This window comes from Ambystoma mexicanum, chromosome 1q (assembly GCF_040938575.1).
Source record: "Ambystoma mexicanum isolate Mex_15411 chromosome 1q, UKY_AmexF1_1, whole genome shotgun sequence".
Lineage (NCBI taxonomy): Eukaryota > Metazoa > Chordata > Amphibia > Caudata > Ambystomatidae > Ambystoma > Ambystoma mexicanum.
The window spans coordinates 999022154-999042833 of NC_090922.1; the positions used below are offsets into that span (position 1 = coordinate 999022154).

At 47.9% G+C, this 20680-nt stretch overlaps 1 protein-coding gene across 2 annotated transcripts in view; it reads left to right on the forward strand.

Moving 5' to 3' along the window:
• Positions 1-20680, forward strand: part of USP33 (ubiquitin specific peptidase 33) — a 1143586-nt gene that overhangs the window by 992274 nt on the left and 130632 nt on the right. For both annotated transcript variants that reach the window (XM_069641664.1, XM_069641665.1), the window contains one exon: positions 12757-12865. In XM_069641664.1, coding sequence (XP_069497765.1) covers positions 12757-12865 — 109 coding nt within the window. The remainder of the gene's footprint in view (positions 1-12756; positions 12866-20680) is intronic.

The following is a 20680-nucleotide window of genomic DNA, read 5'->3' on the forward strand; positions in this document are numbered from 1 at the left end:
TTTTATGTTGTCTGGTTCGATCACCCTATTACCATCAACATCAGAAGTTGTGCCCTCCTCAGCAAATAGAGATTGCGAGCTTTCTGAGAGATGAACAACATTGGCTATAAGATTTTGTTCATTTGAGCATATTTGCGCACAATCCATCATCTCTCTTTCGGAGTTAGATAAATCCGAGGTGGATAGGGCTATTGCACGAGCAATACTCATTCTGGTGGCCATGTGAGGCACAGATACACTGGTAGAGCGTAGCTTTGATTTAACAGATTTTTTTGCAGCTACTTTAAAAGATTTTTTTGGGCTCATGACTCATTATGCTGTAACAAAAGTGAAGCTCCAGACATATTTTACAGAGGGAAAGTGAGACTACAATAAGTGCCAGAGAGAAGCAATCAGCGAGGTGTAACTAAGGAAGTAGAAATCGTATTTCTGTAAACATGCTATGCCGACATGCGTGCCATTGGAACAAGATAGTCAAATATGAAAGTAGGGCAGCTGTACAATACAAAACCCGTCAATACCCATCAAACAGATATAAGTCGTGTTCACCAAAGTAATTGAATACAATATATTACGTTCATTGGATATTCGTATGTAAGTTAAGAACACTTAGCTAAATTCATCGCGCGCAGCACCAACACACATGACACGAGTACAACCATCATTTTGGAAAGGGTGGAGGTCACAGAAATGATCGCACCGCGGCTCGCTGCGAGCAGCGAACAGCCGAACAGCCACTTACAGAGCCACTTGCTCTGAGCGCGCGCATGAGCGCGCAGACCACAATTCTTAAAGATTTCTGGGTAAAGTGGGAGGAGCCAATCTAAAAAATTAAGTAAAGAGGTGAAATTAGACTCTATATTACATATAGAGATCTTATAATTATATTAGAGAGTCCATTGATCTTTGATCCTTCAGTAAAAACGGACGATAGGTTCAATAGCGTACCAGTGATGTCTTCGGATATTTTTCAACTTCGAATCCCAGCAGAATACCCAGCCGAACAGCCACTTACAGAGCCACTTGCTCTGAGCGCGCGCGCATGAGCGCGCAGACCACAATTCTTAAAGATTTCTGGGTAAAGTGGGAGGAGCCAATCAGTGATGTCTTCGGATATTTTTCAACTTCGAATCCCAGCAGAATACCCAGCCGAACAGCCACTTACAGAGCCACTTGCTCTGAGCGCGCGCGCATGAGCGCGCAGACCACAATTCTTAAAGATTTCTGGGTAAAGTGGGAGGAGCCAATCAGTGATGTCTTCGGATATTTTTCAACTTCGAATCCCAGCAGAATACCCAGCCGAACAGCCACTTACAGAGCCACTTGCTCTGAGCGCGCGCGCATGAGCGCGCAGACCACAATTCTTAAAGATTTCTGGGTAAAGTGGGAGGAGCCAATCAGTGATGTCTTCGGATATTTTTCAACTTCGAATCCCAGCAGAATACCCAGCCGAACAGCCACTTACAGAGCCAGAGAACATGGAGAGTTCTAATATCAACCTCAAGAAGTCTCAGCTGCAGCCCACGCAGAGCCTCATCTTCCTGGGCCTCATCTGGGATATGAGCTCCGAGAAGGTCTTTCTTTCGGAGGACAAGATTGCAGCCATCAAGAAGGCCTCTACGCACTTCCTTATCAGAGCAGTGACATCGGCCTTGTGGTACCAACACTTACTAGGTATCATGGCAGCTCTCCTCCTGACCGTGCCACACACGAGACTCAGGATGGAATCAGGAGAAGGGCTCCCAAGCGGAGCTGATCAACATACCTCCTTCTCTCCACTCGGACCTCACATGGTGGTCCAGGGACTGCAACCTGAGGATGGGCAAGCCCTTCCGGCAGCCATCTCAGCAGGTCACCATCACTACTGACTCCTCCCTAGAAGGCTGGGGAACCACTCTGGACAGCCACAGCGTCCATGGAGTCTGTACCCGGCAGGAGCGGGAGTCGCACATCAACTGGCTGGAACTCAGGGCTATCTGGCTAGCTCTCGGAGCTTTCCTTCCGCTCATTGGGGGCAAGACCGTCCTTATCCAGACCGACAACTCCACCAGCATGTACTATGTCAACAAGCAGGGAGGTACCAGGTCCCCTCCACTGTGCACCCTAGCAGTCAGCATGTGAGAATGGGCCCTGGAGAACAACATCTACCTCACGGCTGTCCACCTCCCGGGGGACGCCAACTTGGAAGCGGACAGGCTCAGCAGACTGGGAGCGGACAATTACGAATGGCAATTGAACAACCAGTTGCTGCTGGAGGTCTTCAGCAGATGGGGGAACCCTCAGGTGGATCTGTTTGCCTCTTGGAAGAACAGGAAGTGCCATCAGTTTGTGTCCTAGCAGGGGCAGGGCCCCGGCTCCCTGGGTGACTCATTACAGATTTGGTGGGAAGGCATGACCGCCTATGCCTTTCCTCCCACACCCCTGGTCCACAGGGTGATCCGCAAGATAAAGGAAGCTTGTCACCTCAGCATCATTTTGATAGCTCCGTGGTGGCCGGCGAGACCGTGGTTCTCCGAACTGTTCAGCCTCTCGGATAGACCACCCATTCACCTTTGGCTGGGCCTGGCCCATCTCTAGTCCCAGCATGGGGCAGGGTCATCCACCCCGCTCCACAGAAGTTAGCCCTTACAGCGTGGTTCCTGAGCAGGTCACCCTCAGGCACCTGAGCCTCTCTCAGGCTAACGATCATTCAGGGTGCTAGGAACAAGGCTACCAGGAGCCAATACAAGAGTAAATGGACTAGGTTCCGTCACTGGCAAAATCTGGCAGGAGATTGACCCCCTTATGTGCACACTGGACGACGTCCTCTCGTTCTCGGCACACCTCGCGCACTCAGGCGTTCAGGTGGATACATGTCGCACCTACCTGGCAGCCATAGGGGCCTACAGAAATTCGGAGGAGGTAGTCTTCTCATCTTCCAACCCGATAGTCAAACATCTGGCGGGCTTGTCCAGGCTCTACTCACGCATCAAGAGGCCACACCCTGTGGCGCACAAACCCTTCGAGCCTATGGCGTCCGCGGACATCAGGCTGGTCATCATCAAGACAGCATTGTTAGTGGGACTCACCTCTGCTCACAGAGTTGGCGAGATCCAGGCTCTGGTGGCCTCAGAAGCCCATACCACTTTCCACAGGGATAAGGTGGTACTGCAGACTCACCCAGCGTTCCTACCTGTGGTACCCTCCGCCTTCCATCTAATCGAGCAAATAGTCTTGCCTACGTTCTTCGCTGACCCAAAGGACGAGGCTCAGAGAGTCTTGCAATGTCTGGATGTCAGGCACGCTCTGAAAATCTGTCTGGACTGGACCAAGGGCTTCCGTAAGTCGGAAGCACTTTTTGTCCCCTTTGGGGGCTCCAGACCAGAGTATCAAGCATCCAAGGCTTCTATTGCATGGTGGATGGTTGCGGCCATCAAGGAGGCCTATGAGGAGCAGCACAAGCCGCTGCCAGCGAACATGCATGCTCACGCTATCAGAGTCAAGGCCACGGCCATCGCATTCCAGCGGCAGGTTCTGTGGCAAGTTATAAGCGGGGTGGACTTCGGGTAAGGCGGTTCTAAGGAACTTATTTGCTTAAGGAGGGTCTCCTCTCCACCCTGGGGCTACATTCAGTTGTAATCGCCCATGCAGTATGGAGGAAAGGGGACTGGACGTATGAGTAATTATGTTACTCACCGTCCCCTTTCCTCCATACGTCCCACCATCCTCCCCCCTAATAATGCTGGTGTCATTAGGCAATGTTAGATATTGTCGATGTGCCAATGGGGACCGAGGTGTGGCGCCGGTGGGCGGAGTCAGGGTAGTGCATGGTCCCAGGGATGCACCCCTGCACGCCTCTAAATTTAAAGGGGAAGAATGTTTTTTCTGGTGAAAAAGGTTCCGTCTCCCGTCCCTAGGACAGGACCCCCATGCAGAATGGAGGAAAGGGGACTAAGAGTACGTTAGTCACTACGGTGAGTAACGTATAATTATTTGTTTATTGGGCATTTGTAAAGCACCTATACATCAAATGGTGTTTCAAGGCGACACAAGACAAAAATGTGAGGGGAGACACAGGAAAGAAATCAAAACGGTCCTACTAGGCCTTGTGACATTCTGTTCATGCAAGTTCAGTAACAAGAGGGTCAGGGGTGAGGGGAGTGGGGAGGGGAGTGCTAGTAGGGGCGGGAGGGATAATGCTAGGGTGGGTGGGAGTGCTGGTCCGAGCTTTGTGAAGCTTGAATCTCAGATGGGTAGACTGTGGGCTTGGGCAGCTCTCAAAGGTCGAGTGGAGGTGTGAGTCGGTTGGCTAAGTAAATAGGGACCTGGTTGGTCAGGCACTTGTGAGTAAGGGCAAACGTTTTCAAGGAGATTCTATGCTCAACAGGAAGCCAGTGTAGATTACGTCTGTGGTCAGAGATGTGCTCATTTCTAGGTATGTTTAGGGCCACTCTGATGGCATTGTTCTGAATGACTTGCAGTTTGTTAAGGTTGGATTGACTAGTCCCTCGATAAAGAGCGCTACAGTAGTCTATCTTGGACATGACAAGTGTTCTAGCCAGGATGGTGCAATTGGCAGTAGTCGGGAATGGTCTACAGGCAGTCATAAGTTTGCATGTATTAGCAGAAGCTGAGCTGACAGCATTGGTTTGTCTAGACAGTGGTAGTGTGGAGTCAAGTTTGATTCCTAGGGTTTTGGTATCCTTAGAAACCTTAATGACGTTGCCATCAATGATGAACAACTTGAAGGAAGGGTCAAGTTTATTAAGACCTTGATGGGAACCCAGGATGAGGCGTTCCGTCTTGTCGTTATTGTGAGCTTCCCAGTCTTGGCCTCTAAACTTTGGAATACCTTACCTAACACTATCAGAGCTGAGCCCTCCCTCCAATCCTTTAAGAGCAAAACCCAAACTGTAACTCTCAGCCCAAAACATATGAGATATCTGGCGCTGTATTACGGACACTGCCACTCTGTCCTGCACTGTGATTGCCCTCTGTATTCCTCTTGTATATTCTATGTGTATATAACTCTTGTATTCTTCATTGTATATATCTTGTGTATTCCTCATTGTATTGAGACAATTTATCTTCTTGTGAACCTCCTATATTTTGTATACCTGTACATTCTAGCGCAACCTCTAGTATATCTTTTTTGCCTGTACATGCTAAATTGTATCTTATGCCATACTACATATAGTACATGCCATACTGTAGTTTTAACTGCATGTTGTGTAATCTGGTAGAGCTCCCCATTTCTTTGTATGTAATTGTTATCTCTATTACCCAAGATAAGCACCCAGATGCCTTTGGGCCCAGTGCGCTATATAAATAAACAAAATACAAATGCGGCATCCCGTGCAAGGCGTGGGGGAGGAGGGCTCATGGGGCTAGGCAAGTGCTAAGGGGAGGCTGTTAGGGAGAATTCTCATTTCATGGCTAATTTCCCTTACCTATAGAGTCCCCCAGCAGCTTTGCTGGATTTGAAGGGTTTATTTCTTTTTACCTGCTAAGAGTGAGACTCTTTTCCCACTCTTAGGCATTTTTGCTATGTGTGTTCTAGGCTATTTTGTGTTTAATGCCTATGGGATCCTTTCTCTCACCCATAGGAACCATCACACAGCACCCTCCTTGCCGTGACACAGGGGTGTCGTAGCGACCCCCAAACACAGACTCCATACCCTGGGACTGACTACTGTCTCCCAGGGCATGTAAAGTCCCCATTGACTTTACTAGTCGATTTTTATGAACTTAACCAGTACACACCCCATCTTAATATGGAAGTACTGAAAGGGGTTAATCGTGTTTCCCCTAGGTTCATTTTTGAGAGGGTACCTTAAAGTCCCCCTCTACAAAGTTTCTGGCTGTTGGCAGTGGTTACTAACTTTTATATTCAACCGCAAATATTTCTCTATGGGATTTTCCCATTGTTCGAGGCTACCACTTTTACTGACAGCCTCTAACATACCGCCGGTCTATTTTTTATTAACTTTACTCTGGTAGGTTTTATTTGCCAGAACTTTGATAAAACTTCTTTCTCGAGTCTTACTCCATTTTCCTAACCCAGGACGGGGATCCTTTGTTCGTCCTTTTGGCGGGCTTCTGCCAAGAAGCCCTCCTTTCGGCGCCACTGAGTCTGGGGTGGGTCTGTTGTTTGGGAGGGGGAGTAGAACCCCCGGACAGAGTTGCCACCGCAACTCAGGTCGCACTTTAACCTGATAGGCTGGAGGGTCTCCTGCCAACATGACCACTCCACTGTGTGAGTGACACCTAGGCTGTATGAATGGGTCCCTTTCTGCATAAAAGCAGGGTCCTGAGGACTGGAAGAGCAAGACGTCGCCACTGGAAATACGGAACCGAAGGGAAGAGAAGCCAGAGACATCTTCAGCATCTACACCACCGGTGAAGCCCTGCCAGTTAGTCTCACCACTTTTTCTTCCACACGACGAGAGGAGATCTTCAGCGGAGGAGCCTCCTTCCCTTGAGCTGGTGGGGTCAACCAGTTCACCTATCGCATCCTCGGACCTGCCTTGGTCGACTCGACAGTGCCCCGCACTTGAAGACCAGATAGCCAGGCAGCTATCGACCCGGACTGCGATTTAAAAGGAGCGTACCTTTTAAACTTCGTTTGGCAGCACCGCGGCTGGTTTCATCCCTGGGTAGTGCAGTGACTCGAACCTTCCTCCACGACGAGAGCCTCTCTTCCTCTGTTGGACCCCTCGACCTGCAGGAACTACCAGGAACAACCGCCACCGCAGGAGCCATCGCTCCACGTTTAAGGTACATTGTTCCGCCAGGCCGCCCTTTCTCAATGGTAGCCCTAAAGGTGTTTTAAATCCTTTAACTACTTGTGGGATCGGCCGCCCTCTCTCTTAACATAGTCTTTCGCCTTGCATCTACCTCTTTAAAAGTTTTCTACTAAAGACTTGACTGCAGCTACAAGAACATTTTTGCTCCTAAGCTCTTGGTCCTGTACCACTGACTCTGGCTCAGGTCTATTGACTCTGGCTGATTTGTTAGATCTGCTCTCACTAGATTAGTTTTCAATGAGAATGTGTTGATGCACCTAAATCTTCTAAACCCCTCTTCCTCCCTACTGTTTTAACTTGTGGAGTGCCATTTTGCTCAGTTTTCATTCACTTGTCTTTTGATTAAAGTGTTACTGTGCATTACTTGTTCACAAAACTTCAGAGAAGTGTTGCTAGGGGGTGTCTGAAGATATTTTGGTTTAACTTGTACTTTCCCTTCTTTTTGTTGAATTGGTAGAGTGCCATTTGTAGTAGGTTTTCACTGTGCCGTTTTGCTCAGTTTTCACTATACCGCAAACTTGTCTACAATTGAATAGGGAGTTGTATATGCTTTTCTTTTGACTAAACTTAACTTACTTTATTAACTGTGATCTATGTGTTGACTTAGAAGTGTATAAAATAAATATATATTCTCTTTTTAAATACAAAACTTTGGTCAGTGTTTCCTTGCTCCATAGTACTGTACTACCTATTGTGTCAACCCTGAATACTGCTCATCTCCCTGTTGGGATAAGTCTGACTGCTCAGCCAGAGCTACCAACTAAATCTTTGTGGTACAGACTGATACCAAAGGGGATTTATTGCTCTCACCTGTAGTCCTAATCTGGGGTAGTGCTCCCTAAGGGAACTGCCCTGGATTCTGCCTAACAGAGGCCAGGTGGGCAAGTACCAGCGGATGCAGGGCGTGTAGGGATTCAGGGCAAGAGTAGGTTGGGGCTGGTGGAGGGGGCCGGGGTGTTGGGGCAGACTGGGTGAAGAGGTTCTGGTGCCCTGTAGGGTTCAGAAGGGACCAGGAAGCCAGTCAATGCAATAGATTGGGGCATTAGCAGGGGAGAGGTGGAGGGAAGGAAGAGGAGAAAAGAAGGTCTTAGGGATCTTCCAGAACTTAAGGAGATCCGGTTCAAGCCGGAGAGGATCAGTGAGGCCATTGCAGAGGGAGGCTCCTGCTGACGATGAAGATCGCCCCCCCCCCCCCCCCCTCTGCTTAGAATCTGCAGAGAGTTGGAGCTGGAACACCGAAGGGCTATAGCAGGGAGGTAGATGTAACTGGGTCCCTGGTCCCCCAGAAAGCCTTGTGGACGATGCCCAGGGTCTTGAACTTGGCCCTCACAGCAACTGGAAGCCAATGGAGAGATTTTAGAACTGGCGAGATGGGGTCCCTGGGCTTGAGGCCAAGGATAAGTCTTGCAGTCCTATTCTGGTTTAGATGAAGAGGGCGAAGAGAGGATAAAGGTAGATTGAGGAAGAGGCTGTTGCAGTAGTCCAGCTTAGAGAGGACCAGAGATCTGGAGACATTGAGTTTCTGGGAGAAGGTGAGGAAAGGGAGAATGCCTCTGAGGAGGTACAGCTGAAAGTGGGTCTTATTGGCAAGTTCTGAGATCTGAGGAGAGAAGGAAAGAGAGGAGTCCAAGATGATGCTAAGGTTTTTTGCCTCACAAGAGGGTGAGGGGAGGGCAGCCCTGGAGGGCGCCCAGAGAGTAGGAGCGAGCAGGGGTCCCAATGAAAAGGATCTCAGTCTTACTGGCATTAAGGCAGAGATTGTTAGCAGCGCACCATGCGTGAAATGCAGACAGTCAGGAATGAGAACAGGAGAAGAAGAACAGGAGAAGAAGAAGAAGAAGAAGAAGAACAGGAGAAGAAGAAGAACAGGAGAAGAAGGAAGAGGAACAGAAGAAGAACAGGAGAAGGAGAACAGAAGAAGAAAAACTCATAACACTGGAAGTCGGGAGAGAAGGTGAAGATCAGGTGGGCCAGAGGGGCCAGATAGATGTTGAAGTGCCACGACGAGAGGATGGAGCCCTGAGGGATGCTTCAGGTAGAGTGTGGTGGAGGAGTGGAAAGGGCCCAGTTTAACCCGGGAAGGTTGATCAGATAGGAAGGAGGTCAATACCCGGGGTATTCAGGAGTTGGTTTATCAGGGTGGCATTATTTACTGCATCAAAGGCAGAGGAAAGATCGAGAAGGATGAGAATGGAGGAAGAGTTGGAATCCCGTTTTGAGAGCAAGTCTTCACGGGTGTTCAGGCGAGGTGTTCAGGAGAGCAGCTTCCGTGCCTTTGGCTGCTCTGAAGCCAGACTGACTGGTGGTCGTGGAGACAACCAACAGATTCAGTGTGGTGGATCAGTTGGGAGATGACCAACCTCTCCAAGAGTTTGCCCAGGAAGGGGGTAATGGAGCTAGGGTGGTAGTTAGCCAGGCAGGAAGGGTCGGCAGAAGGGTTTTTAGGGAGAGGGTGCAAAAAGGAGGGCTTGAGGGGTAGTGGGAAGGAGCCAGTGGCATAGGAGTGATTGCAGAAATCAGCCATTGCTGGAGCAAGGGAGGCAATGTTGTCCTTGATAGTTTTGGATAAGCTGGAGAGCACCTTTTTTGGAGGAGACTTTCGGAGAGAGGACTTGTTTAGAGACCTTCTTCAGTGATATGGGCGAAAAGGAGGAGAGTAGAGCAGAGGGAGTCCAGGGAAGCCTCTGAGTGGGTGAGGGGGCGAGGCAGAGCAGAGACGAGTGAGGACAGTATGTCCTGAGTTTTGGTTGTGAAGTGAGAGGCCAGTGCAGAGCAGAGGGCCAGTGATGGCAGAGGAGAAGTGGAAACTGCAATGGGACTGGCAAGTTTCTTGTTGATTTTGGTCATCTGTGTTATTGGTGTCCCCAGAGATGTGGGCTTGGATATGGGCCTGGTTCTTAGAGCGGATGGAGAGTCTGTCTTGCTTTTGGAGCAGGCAGCATGCCAGTCTGTCAGTGGATGTGCTTGAAGCCAGCCACTTCTGTTCAGCAGCTCTGCAATTGCTTTTGAGAGAATAGGTCGTAATCATACTAGGTGTTGCGCTTGGAGGCAGACTTCATGCTGATCCTCATGAGGGGGGCAAGGATGTTCAGGGTGTTGGAGATGGAGAGGTGAAGGTTAGCAAGGGCTGTGTCAGTGTGAGAGTCAGTGGCTGGAGTGGAAGTGGAATTAAAGTGTCGGCAAAAGCAGCAACTGACACTCACTTCATCGTTCGAATGATTGAGAAGGAGACTGGCAGTGCGGGCAGTGGCATAGCCCTGTGGACCCAAGAGATCCAGATGAGAGGACAGAAGAGCATGGGAACTATGGTCACATAGGATTTTCTCTTTTGCTTTAACATCAATAAAAGTCTATAGCCAGAAAGTGCGTCTGTCTACTCCTTCCACACCCTTACTTCTACCTGATAGTCCTCCTGGGGGAGGTATAATGAGGGAGGATCTCATTGGGGATGGACTCCCCTTCAGGGATGAGTTCGGCCGTCTAGGGTGCAGCGCTTGTAACATCAACTAACCCTCCTTCAAGAACCTCTTTGTAGAGAGTAAACCTATGTACTGCTGTTAAGTTGAGAATTGTAGGGAACCTGAAAGTACTGTGATGAAGAAGAGACCTACAGACATGACAATCACGTTCCAGAACCGAGAGCAACAGTCTAGTCTCTCGCAAGGAAATGAACACTTTCAAAACTGAAGACGGCCAACCGAAAGATAGCCTGACTGGTAAGCCATACAGAAGAGTGACACCCTGCAAGTTGGAACCCTGAGACTTGAGGACACTGGCGAGAAAGGGAGAAATGCTGTCTGGTCCCAGAGGAGAGAGTCGCTCACAGCTCTGACTGCTGAGAGGAACAGTAACACTTCCCCGAGAAGTCTGACCAGCGAGTCCATGGCTAGTGTTGAATTCAAGGTCAGCTTGAAAATGCTGACCCACCGGAAGAAACGCGCCAGAACGGGAAAGACCAGCGAAGCCAAGGAGGCACTGCTACCAGTCGCAGTGAGGCTCAAAGAGGTGCTGCGAGTCCCTACAAGGTAACGGGAGACACAGGTTTGGCCGTGGGGGCACAACGGAAGTGAGAGGGTGTCTGTGTGGTCCCTGGTGTAATCCCTATGACATAAACCTTACAAAAGGGTCACAGACCCCAAGAGACAAGACTATTTGTGCATCAGAGGAAATCTTCCTCGTGTCAGTGGTAGAGCCACTGACCACCAGAGAAGGGTTATGAACCCCAAGAGTCAAAAGGGCTAATTGTGCATCAGAGGAAATCTTCCTCGTGTCAGTGGTAGGGCCATAAGCACGGACCACCAGAGAAGGGTCAAGGACTATTTATGCATATGAGGAAATCTTCCTCTTGTCAGTGGAAGGAACAGAACCGCTTGACGACCAGATAAACCTGGGGTATCAGGAGGGAGTCATCCTCCTGATAACAAGTGGAGGAAGTAAGGAGAAGCTTCCAGCCAGGGGCCCTTGTCATTCCCTCTGACCTTTTAACAGTGTTAAAGACACCTTTCCATCAGGGGAAGAAAGGCATTCCCCCTGTTACATCAATGACCCAAGAGGAGAAGGGTTGTTGAGCTCGTTTTCTTTTGTTTGTTTGAGGACATTTGCAACCAGGGGAAGGGACTCATTCCCCCTGGTGAGAACTATTGCCGTTCCTGAAGTGAACTTTGATCATAACCCCAGGAGAAGGGAGCTATTCTCCTGAGGAACAAGCACTTTAGCCTTATCTACTTTCATTTTAAGTGTGAGGGACAGAACAAGGGATTTTTGACACAGGACGGTGGACATTTAACTTAAACAGACATTCTGACAGATTTTTTTTAGTCTTTAGTTGAGGCAGGAAAACCCCTCCTAGAAATTGGGACAGTTAGGCCTTTTCTTTTAAAGAAGACAAAGTCTTTGCCAAATGTCATGCCACATTTGGCTCCTTCTTTTGCAGCTTACACTAGTTAGTGATATTGTAAAAAGAGTTAAAGGGTCACATTGTATTTACTCTATGAAAATAGGATCCTATTAATGAAGGCCTTGAGAAATAATGGCGTAGATAATTTGATTTTAATAAAGTGTATTGGGCTTGGATGAATAGTGCATTATCGATCAGAGTTTGGAAGGCTGTGAGTTTGTAAATTACAGAAATCGCATAACGTTGTTGTCCACAAGATTATGATGCAGTTGGATGTACATAAAGTGGAAATTAATTACAGGGAACAGCATTCTCATAGTGAGAGAAATTATGTTTGTGGGGCATACATGCTTTCTGGGGAAGTGTAATAAAAACAGAAAGCTGCTGTAGGCCATCACGTGGCCCCTCGCACCTCCTGGCTTGCTAGACTCAGTTTGCCCCTCTGCTCCCCACCACCCTGTACAGCTGTACCCCGCCTCTGTGCCACTCTGTATCCTACCTCCTGACATATATCTGTTCTGTTGTTAACTCAGAAAAGCACTTCGTTATGCATCTGTACTGTTGTAGGTCTCTTGGACTGTGCTCAGTAATTACAATAATAACAATAATAATATTTAAAAATAAAATAGTAATAATGGGAAGCATGTCTTGGATTTGGCAGAAAGGTTTACCAGTTTTCTTTGAGGTGGCATGTCAAGTTATTTGACCAGTTATTGAAGGTTCATTTTATATTGTTATCCCATTATTACTCAAGGAAGTGTGTCGGAAATCAAACTTTAGGGAGCTGGATTTGTGAGTTTTCATATAATGCTGAGATTAACCGATTCCTGGCTGCCAGAAGAAAAATCATTCAAGGATTCAATTCACTGTTTAGTTTTCCTGGTCTTAATGGTACTATTAAATGCATATATTCAGTGTCATAAGATGTGTACTAATCTTGAGGCTTCATTCCTGATCCTTTATTAAATTCTGAATTTCCCTCTGCTCATGGCCCACTCTTCAAACAGCGTGGAATTACAGTTTTTAATCGTTTTTCAAATGTCACATTTCCTTGGCTTTGTGCTTTTTATCTAGGTATGGCGGAGGACCAGCTGTGAATCACCTGTATGTTTGCCATACCTGCCAAACTGAGACTGAGAAAATTGAAAAAAGAAGAAAACATGAATTGGAAATGTTCATTCGGGTAACAAGTTTTAATGTTATAAATATATAATTAGCTTCTGATTAACGTAATTACAATTTATAGTAGATCTGTTTCATCCGCAGTGTTTTAAAATATCCCTGGAAGCCCTGCTATGACAAGTGGACAGGAGAGATTCCTTTGTCCTCCTTAGATGATTCAGGACTTCAAAAACCATCCAATAGCAGTTGCAAACTAGTTTTTACATGGGTGGTTTCCAGTCGTGATAAAAAACTTTCCAACCTCAAATACTTACTGTGCTGGGGTTGCATTATGTCTAACGGACAACCATGACAATTGTACATTGTGCTTAAATATCCATCATAAGAGTAAAATCTGTCCTGCAAAGGCTGATTTACTTATTTATTTTTATTTGGATTTATAAAGCGCCCAGCGGCCCGGAGGCATCGTGGCCCTGTTACAGAATGTTCACTTGACCCACATGTGAGTGGGAGACTTTCCTGAGCCATCATAAATAGAATTAATGTTTGTTTTGACATCAGAGAGACCCATTTCCATTTCAGAAACTTCCATCCTTCAACAAATAATGATTTCTAATAGATTCTTTCCTCCTACCAATTCCTCATTTCTTATAGCCTATCACCAGCACAGTTAATCTTCTGAAACGTTTCTGGCTCTAGGGGGTGCAGCTTTGCTCCACCTTATGCCTCTATATGCTCCTCGTTGGACATGACGTGGTGCCCAGTATATATGGAGACGCACCACCCCATGACTGCAGTTCATTTTTTCAAGCACTCTTTCTGCTTCAGAAATGCAGCTACTCGAAGATTAGTGAAAATGCCTACTCCAAAGAAGGCCTTGGGCATCAAACTCGGCATGTACTGCAGTCAATAAATGCCAGTTTCGTGCCCCCCACCGGATCTATCTACACTGTTTGGAGGAGGAGCATGAAGCCAAAAACTGAGGATCGTGTCTGGGAATGGGCAGCAAAGCTCTACACCATTTTTCACAAGGCAAGACGTGACTATCTCGTTCGAGGTTGCAGGGCGCAGGTCGAAAGACTGTTCCACGTCCCGAAAAGAACATGAAGAACCGCAAGAGATCACGTTAACCAAACAGTTACTCTCCGCACCACTCTTATTCATTTTTGAAGGAGACTCATTAGACTGCCAGGAAGTGGCTATGCAGGTATCATTTCCCACCCAGTCCTCCACCCAAGAGGATTGGGAGGCTTTCAGGTTAAATATGCTTTGCCAAGGCCCCGGCAGCTTCAACCCTGGCAGCACCATCAGGGTCCATCACACTTGGACAAGCCAGAAGAGGCCAAGTGAAGGACTGCTACTGCATGCCTCAGGGCCTGTCCCTGGCTCATGGCGTTTAGCAATCAATGCTGGTCCCCTCTTCCTTAATGTCATTGTCACTGGAGCTTCCCTGAAATATGCACTGCTCCTCATAGGTACATTTATGCTGAAACCTCTATGCCCTTGACAGGTGAGAAACATCCAAGAGGATTTTTATGGTGAGAGGGGAGACTTGCAGGAGACCAGTGACCTGGATATTTCCCGGAGTTGAACATTTTACTGGCACTGACTCTGGGGAAACCAAATGCCTCATTCAAAGAGCTGATGGACACAGTGGTGGAGACCCTTAGATTGTCAGCCCCTTTCAGGCTGAAAGTTCAGCTTGAGCTTTTATGGGCATCCTGGGTGAAGGTCCTCGAAGGGAGACCTTACTTGCCCTTGAACCTGGCTGTTGAGTCTCTGGTCCTGGAAGCCTGGGAAAAGCCTGCCTCCATCTCTCCAGTTGACTTTGACACTGCCCGTTTGCTTTAGACCCAGAATTTCCTTCCATTCACACCTCCCCTAAAAGCTTGGTGGTTAAGGCTGCGATGGCCAACTTGAAAACATCCACGTTCCTTCTCGCCAGACAGAGAAAGTAAAAGATTGGATGCATGGGGGAAGAATGTTTTCGCCTTGGTGCAGTCTTGCCCTTAGAGTGAAAAATGCTTGATGTGTGCTGGCTACTTTTTCTTTTAGCCATTAGTCGGCACTGCAGTATCTGGGGTGACTGAACACATACCTGATCTGGAGGTGAGAGAGGGCTTTTAGGCCCTGGCTCAAGATGGCAGAGGGGCATTGCATCCGTTATTGCAGGCAGGGACTGTGTTGGATCCACAATGGCTACGGGCATAAGTGGTGAGGAGGCACTCGTGAATGAGGACATCTGGGTTTGCATAGGACATGCAGGCGAAGCTCCTAAATATGTATTTTATGTATATGTATGCAAAAACCCCAATGCATGGTATTTGGAGAAGAAATCCCGGAGGTGAAGTCATTTGTTTATCTTGGAGTATGTGTGAACACAAGTAGAACTGACGCCCCAAGAAAAGAATCCCTGATATCTAAAGCCAAAAATGTGGCAAACCAAGGTGGACTATTATTGAAAAGATTCTGTAGCTTTTCGATGAGCCTGCTGGTTTAATTCTATCGAATGAAGGCTTTACCAATCTCAACGTATGGAGCAGAAACCTCCTTCTCCTTTCGGGCTGAAAAATGGTCAAGGATCGAGGGAATTTTTTGAAAAGGGTACTTTGTCTACCAGAAAGTACGCCAATCCAGGCAGTTCCAATGGAATTAGGCCTAACAGCGATGAAGACCATAGTGACCTGGAAATCCCTCTCCCTGTATAGAAAATGTCTAGATGAATAAAAGGGAGGTGGCTTTGCGATTCTAAAGAAGGCACTGAGAAAAAACAACGAATCCACACTGTCAGAATAGGGAACGATTTGCAAAGCAATCTTAAGGGACTTCGGTGAATCTGATAAAACTTTGTGGAACAACCCAGACAAGTTTTAAAAAACATTGTATGCACAGGATTGGTTCACAACCCAGGAGGAAAGACAGTCTCTGAAACTCTATGGGAAACCTTTCCAAGAATCAAGAAGGTTTAACTCCCTACCGAAATATCTCTGGCTATTCCCTAATTGGTACTACAGAGATCAATTTATGAGATTCCGATTGAACCCGTTGCCCACCTGGGAAATATTGAGCCAGAGAAAAAACAGTAGAGGCAGAGTAGTTTGTAGATTGTGTCAGGAAGACGAGTCTCTGGAGTCATTAAACAGCTGGTATTATTCAGCCCCGCGATGAATGACACAAGATTAACCCTCATGATGGAAGTGACCAAAAAGTATGGCTCAAGGTCTATGGAAGATTGGTGGCAAGAACTTCTATTGGGTAGCCAAATCCTGCTTACTTTGTTGCTGGTAAAACTGCTAATCAAATTTTTCCGAAGAATCTGAGCATTAAATTATGAAATGAAGTAGTGGGGACTATTTTAATAAACATCGAGACGACTAGAATGAAAATAATTTTAGTATAAACTGTGAATTGGCAAAAGGTTTTCTGTATTGTAGAACCGTATAAAGCCAAAATAAAATAATAATAAAAAAGAAAATATGTATTTTAACTGGCACAACCTCTTTGGGGCTGACGCCTTACAGCGGTTCCAGTCCTATGAAGTCCCTGGTTCTGGCGGTGCTACAACCCTCGTCTCTCACTTGCAGCGCTAAAGGAATTCAGCCCATCATGTGCTATGCCTGCCGTGGAAGCAAGCACCCTCAGGCAAACAGCAGTCACGCAGTTTCCCTAGAGGTAGAGGTAGAGGTAGAGGCAGAGGAACTCCTACGCATTGAATCTCCACCCCCGCCATGCTCTTTTTCTCCCCAGTTGCAAAGCCTCTCTCTGATGAAAGCAGGACTCCTCGGGCACGAAGAGGAGAAGCTGGGAACAGTAAGGAGTACAAGGGCTGAAATGAACTAGGACTGAACAAGGACGCACCACGTACCAGGAATCAGGCAGGGGAGGCCAGGAGGACCAGGAAGGACAGAGGAATCAGGAGGGAAGAGGGAGAAGGACTCACGGGACCCCGGAAGTTGGTATGTCTGCTCGGCAAGGGAGGGTTGAGACGCGATGCTTAGCGCCTGACCAGGCGCTTTATTTCCTGGTAGCATCACTGCAACATGCCCGCAACTCAGATGCGTTGGTTGTGGGTACCATCTTTGAATGGGCCGCCGGAGGCTCCAGCGATCTATCCGCCACCAGCAGCATGGAGTTAAGGCCGTAACAGCTCTGCCAGGAAGTTAAGGAGGAAACCCTCTCTCCCCAGGGCAGAGGGGAAGGGTTGGGAGATGAGTGGGGTGCCACTCCTCAGGTGGACTGATTTGCGTTCAGTGTGACCTCTGTTCTGCTTCAGGGAATTTCCTCGGGAGCGAGTTCTGGGGGGCGCTTAGTCAGTTGACTGGTCTTTCGACCGCCACTATGTGTTCCTAAACATCCCCATCACTCCCTGGTTCTCAGGAGAGTACACCTGTCCGGGTCTACATTGATTTTGATCACTCTTGAGTTAGCTTTGAGAACATGGTACCTAGAGTGGCTAGATATGGCCATCTGCCACCCCTGGCTCCTCACAAAGAGAGCAGATCTGCTCTCCCAATCAGAGGGGCCAGTCATCCAACCGAACCTTCTGCATCCATAATGTCCATTCTTGTCTGATTAGAATCTGCAAAACAAAGTGTGGAACTTGACAAATGATATCCTGGATGTGCTTCTCTCCGCTCAGAAGCCCGTCGCTAAGTATATTTATGCCTGTTAATAGTATGCATTCTTGGATTGGTGCCCAAGGAAGGATCTGGATCCTTTCACCTGTCTCATATCCTATATTTAAATGTTTTTGCTTTGCTTGGCCTGGACGTGCCTGCAGATCGACAATGTTAAGGCAGTATCTGGCCGCAAGTCTATTGCTTCACAATTTCCACTGTTATGCCATTTTTGCAGGGATGATCAGTTTCCACCATGCCAGAGTTTGTCATTCTGCTGTGGGATTTAAATTTAGTGTTGACATTACTTATGGGTGTTCTGTCTGAGCCTTTGCATTCATTTTCTGTTGGATTCCTCACCTATAAGGTGATTTTCCTAGTTGCCATCACTTCGACTAGACAGGTGAGTGAGCTCCAGATGTGATCTGTTAAACCTCTTTAGTTTTCTCCAAAGCGAAAATGATGAGCGAGGCCTTCCTTCTTCCCAGTTTTCCACCCCTCCCAAAAGAGCCATCTCAGTGTTTTTCTTCCACCAACTCATCCTTCAAAGGCAGAGGAGCGTTTCGGTTGGACCTGGTTCAGGCTCACCTCTACTTTTTTCTTTTTTTTACACTTTCAGCTCTAATTCCCAAGGTGCATGAAAGAACCTTCAAATAATTCCTTCCTCCCACAGATTACTTTTGATTGTGCCATGCATATACACGGATGGTGGCCGGGTCCACATCTCCTATGCGCGGAAGTGTCATGAAGCAACCACCCCCACTGTGGTTTTGGCGCCTGCAAGACTGGGCTTACGCAACCCCTGCAGGGAAGGAGGGCAAAGGAAACGATGGTTGGATTGGTATGGGGAGTGCGGATCACCGGGAAGAGGATTAGGAAGAGGTTTTGGATGGGTAGGGGGACATATAGGGTAAGTAACACTGTGTACACAGTATTAGCTCCTAACCCCGCTCTCACTCGGTCATGCATACATGTAACCCTCCCGCCCCCCTGCCCGAAACGATGCAGGGAACAACATTAGGCACTGGCATGTACCAGTACTAAACAGAAGAATGCAATGAACAACAATGGGCACTGGCGTGTGCCAGTACTAAATGGAAGAAACACTTAGCTCTGGGTATGGCTGATGGCTGCTGGGAGTGTCCCTTGTTGACTCCTCGCCTGCGTGCTCTCTGGTCTGGACAGCAGGAGCAGTTCAATGCTGCAAAGAGAACCAATATTAGTTCACACGAATAATGCCACACATTGCTCAGTGCGTGCATGGCTTCAACGATGGGAAGGCTCTGGGCTCTGGGTTAGCAGCACGGGAATGCTAAAGGCATTCAGGGGCTGCATGTGGCTTTTGCATGCAGCGTCATTCGTTGCAGGCAACATGTGGCTGACTGACATGCAGTGTTAGTTAGGGGCCATATATGGCTAATTGGCATGCGGCACGCAGGTCCGTGAGCCTGTGGACCTCGGCCTATCAGGCTGAGGTTGTCCGTAATCAGGATAGCCTGTACGCCGTCATAGTAATGCTTGCGCTGCCTATGAGGACGGGTTAGACGCATAGGTTAATGCGGGGTTGCTTGAAGCTTGCAGCAGCCGGAGCGGTACTTGGCTTATAGGGAGCAGGGGCCTGTTTTCGTGTGGGGCTGGTCCACCTGTGGGTTTATCCCTGCTTCCCCACTGTTGCTGAGAGTGCAGCAGCACTTATCTTAGCGAGGGGCCGGGATTGTGATCCTGTGGGGCACGCCCCCTCATGTGTATACCCGTGGCCGGAGCTGCTCAGTGTGCGTCTTGCCTGGGCGCAATCTCAAGCACAAGCCCTGTGATTTGCTCGGCTCGCATGCGCGCCAATCCCAACATGACTTGTTTCTTGTAGTCCCTCAGGCTGCTGGGAAGTGTGGTTTTGTAGGCTTTTGTCCTGCAATGAGGGCAGAGAAGCCTTCGATAAGGCTTGATCGTTTTATATCACCTCTGTCTTTGGTTTGTTTGTCTTTTTGGCTTTGGTGGTTGTTTTCTTGAGCCTTCATTCCCCACTGCACTCACTCCACACATACTCTGGCCTCCAGCCCTGTCAGAAGGCCTTTGGCTTCAAGCCCTGTTGGGATTTCAGAGCAGCAAATATTGGTGTCAGACCCCATAAGGTAGGTATTTAGTGCCTTGGGTAAGAACTCAAATGGAGGATTGCAGAGCCTACCAATCCATGCACTCGAGGACCCCCCAAGAGCATTATGCATACATCTACACCTTCCGATACAAAATGGCTACTAGGAGACAGTCTATGTCACCGCCATTCGATTCTTCTTCAAAAAGGGTCTGATCGGAGAAGGATCGGAATAAGTACAGGAGAAGATCATAAACTCGTAGTGAATCCAAGCATAACTCTTCATTTTCCTCAAAGAAGTGTAGTCGTCACTCCCGCTCCAGAGGCGATCAGGACACCTGAGAAGAAATACCTACTCGGGTACATTTCACACTAGTTCCTCCATCCAAGAGCAATGGGAATAATTCTGGCTGAAGATGCTCGATATCTTTGCTATGGCACAGCAGCTTCGGCCTCAGCAAGGACACACAGCTCTTGTTGAAGTCAGCAGAGGCACCTCTCAGCCCATAACCGCATTCCTGTTTGCTTGGTTCTGGCCCCACAGCCAAGACTGCTCCCTTCCAACGCTGCTCAACTCCACCATGAGCTGTCAGAGCCTCTGTGCCAGAGTATGGCTCCTGATCCATCCGTGCCAGCTGGCGCCTCACTGGAATATGGCCCAGTTTCCTGGAGTCAGTTTATCTCAATGATGGGACATAGCTTAATGAGGAAGTGGACCCCATTCTTTATGCACTTGAGCCCCTTGACTCCTGTGAGGTGAATGGCTTTCCTGAAGAGTTAAATATGCAGGAAGGGAGCCTGACTTAACTGGCGTCTGGCTGAAAGGACACCAGTGGGTTAGACACCTCTCTATCCAGTGCTTGGCTTTATGCAACCTGTAATCTATGGCACAACAATTTCAAACCATAGGAATTGCAAGGTACAACCCCTCTCTAAAATATAGATCTAGTAGCTCAATAACCCTAAAACGTACCTTTTCAGTGGCTACACCAACTATAGGAAAACATCAGCCATGGGAATGTGTGATTGTGATTCTTATTGTTGCATGATCGGTTTAACATGAAGGATTATACTTTTTCAAATCATTTCTGCCTATATTCATTGGTAGGGTAGGAGGCCAGCTTTGGACATACTGTCTTGAAGCAGTTCCCTTGATCTGTTGGCCACCATC